The sequence below is a fragment of the Palaemon carinicauda genome, chromosome 13 (genome assembly GCF_036898095.1).
Source record: "Palaemon carinicauda isolate YSFRI2023 chromosome 13, ASM3689809v2, whole genome shotgun sequence".
Lineage (NCBI taxonomy): Eukaryota > Metazoa > Arthropoda > Malacostraca > Decapoda > Palaemonidae > Palaemon > Palaemon carinicauda.
Genome location: NC_090737.1, coordinates 116,728,007 through 116,730,506, shown reverse-complemented (window position 1 = coordinate 116,730,506; position 2,500 = coordinate 116,728,007). Strand labels below are relative to the sequence as shown.

The 2,500-nt window shown below is 39.1% G+C and overlaps 1 protein-coding gene across 1 annotated transcript in view; it reads left to right on the top strand.

Annotated features, from left to right (window-relative positions):
- Positions 1 to 2,500, top strand: part of LOC137651766 (uncharacterized) — a 43,150-nt gene that overhangs the window by 40,206 nt on the left and 444 nt on the right. Inside the window, exons 2-3 of the mRNA XM_068384987.1 lie at positions 660 to 1,416; positions 1,846 to 2,500. The exon at positions 1,846 to 2,500 is cut by the window's right edge and continues 444 nt beyond it. Of these exons, the coding sequence (XP_068241088.1) occupies positions 660 to 1,416; positions 1,846 to 2,500 (1,412 nt within the window). The remainder of the gene's footprint in view (positions 1 to 659; positions 1,417 to 1,845) is intronic.

Here is a 2,500-nt window from a genome sequence, read left to right as displayed (position 1 = left end):
ACATAACAATTAATCACTGGCAGTTTCACTACTCTCTGAGTCAAATTGTGGCCAGGAAGTTGTTCACACACAAACATCCAAACCAACAAACAGACAAACAACGGTGAAAACATAACCTTTTCCAAACATCGTTGGCGGAGGTAAAAAGTAATGAAATAATAAGTAAAAATCTTTTAAATATTACATCGAAAGAGATATCGCAATCTCTTAAACCCTTCCATCACTGCCTTTATTTCCTCCTCTTCAGAAGTGAAAAAAGATCTTCCGAGGATCGATTTGAAACGTTCCTACGCGAAATTGGAATCTCGAATTTCCCTTTGAATTCGATGCTCACGGCGTTTCTCAAGTGCGCTTCCTATTGCTGGACGAAATCAAGTAATTATTAATTTACTTATTTCTTGTTCTATTTCTCTTTCTTAACTTTTTGCTTTTATTTTTCCTATGGTATGACCGATCCGTTACCAGCTACAGTTTGGATTTTTTTTTCTTATTTTTTCATTTTTTTTTCTTTTTTTTTTTTTTTACCTCGCGTCGTTCAATCATACTTCTAGTTGCTGGATCTAGGAAATGAAAAATATTAGTCACATAATCCCTAACGTGGTCTTATTTGCCTTCATCTTACTTTCATTCTTTTCTATGGTTTACCTATTACAACATAGTCAGCATACTCATAAACAAAACTCATGTTGAAAGGGTTAGACCTCGGCTCTGGAGGCAGCAGGACACTCAACCTGTTCCCAAACCTAAAGAGGAAAACGCCTATAGGCCTATAGCTCTTATCACTTGTACGGAAAAGGTTGCAGAACGTATGGTCCTTAATCGACTAAAATGGAAGATTGGCAAATTACACCACAGACTGTATGCATTCACTGATGGTGTTGGCACTCATGAATGCATCACAGACCTTATGGCCACTATTAATGAGTCACACTCTCTAGTAGTCTTCCTGGACCTTGAGAAGGCTTTTGAACTGGCCAGTTCGGCTGCTATTCTCTTCTCACTTGTTCGCAAGAGGGTTAGAGGTCACCTGCTGTCCTGGGTTCAAGAGTACACTCGGGGTCGTGAGGCAAGAGTCACTTTTCAAGGTGCTACCTCACCTTTCCTCCCCTTGGAGAATGGCACCCCACAAGGGGGTATTCTAAGCCCGTTCCTATTTAATGTTCTTGTTGAAAATTTGTTGCTTATAGAACTCCCTCAAGGAATAGAGATGTTCATATATGCAGATGATATCTGCATTGTATGTCCACACTCTGTTCGTATACATAATCAGTCTCAAAAAATGCAAAGAGCTCTCAATGCAATAGTCCATGAATGTAACGAACTAGGTTTGAAAATTAACCCCCTTAAAACTAGGGCTATGGCCATCAAGTATTTTGAGCCTCCTCCCCCTCTTTTTATTGGTAACAACCCCATAGAGTGGGTTCAAAATTTCATTTACTTGGGTGTCAATATTAATTATAAACTTCTCCCTCACACACAGGTTAAATTGCTTAGACAAAAAGTTATCTCTCGCTTTTCAGCAATGAAAAGAATTACCACTTTAAAAAAAGGAGTCTCTTCCCATTTATTGAGATTATTCTATGTGCAAGCTGTAAGATCACAGGTTGAATATGCCTCCCCTGTTCTCATTTCCCTCCCTTCACGGCTATTATCTTCACTAGAAGTTATACAAAATAATGCCATGAGACTAATTACTGGTGCCCCTATCTGGACAAGGCTTATCCTTCTCAGGCAGGAAACCAACCTGTTACCACTTGCAGATAGAATAAAAATGCGTGTTTGCTGTATAATTATTAAAACCATAAAAGTTAATAGAAATTCCCCTCTAAAAACTAAAATTAACAGATTCATAAATTTGCAGGAAGACCTAGAACCCCCTGATCATTATATTGGTAAACTTATTCAAACTATTAGAGATGTCAACATTCAGTTAGTCATACTTGATGTAAAGCATGATAAATTTCATCCAGAATATGTCCCTCCAGCCCCTTGGAGCCCTAATCCAATTGATGTTAATTATACTGTTCTTCCAGCATTCAAATCTTTATGTACTCCTCAACAGCTTAAGAGTGCAGCTCTGGCCTCCATTGCCGATACCAGTGCTGCTAATGTTTACTTCACAGATGGGTCTGTAGACATGAATTTACCGGCTGCTGGCTCCGCTGTCTTCTCCAATACCTTTACCAGTGCTTGGAGGCTTTCTGACCATGCTTCTATCTTACAGGCAGAACTCTATGCCATTGCAAAGGCCTTGGAGAACTCCCTTTATAAGTATGGTCATACTACTATCCACACCGACTCAAAAGGTGCTATACAAAGTATCCTAAAACGTAACTTTAAAGAGAATATTCATTTAATCAGCACCATAAAGACTATGGCTGCAGCCCATGCTCAAAGGAACAGAAAAGTTACCCTCAATTGGATACCTAGTCATGTAGGTATTCATGGAAATGATGAGGCTGACCGTCTTGCAAATAGTGCCCTTAGCTATCCCACTATA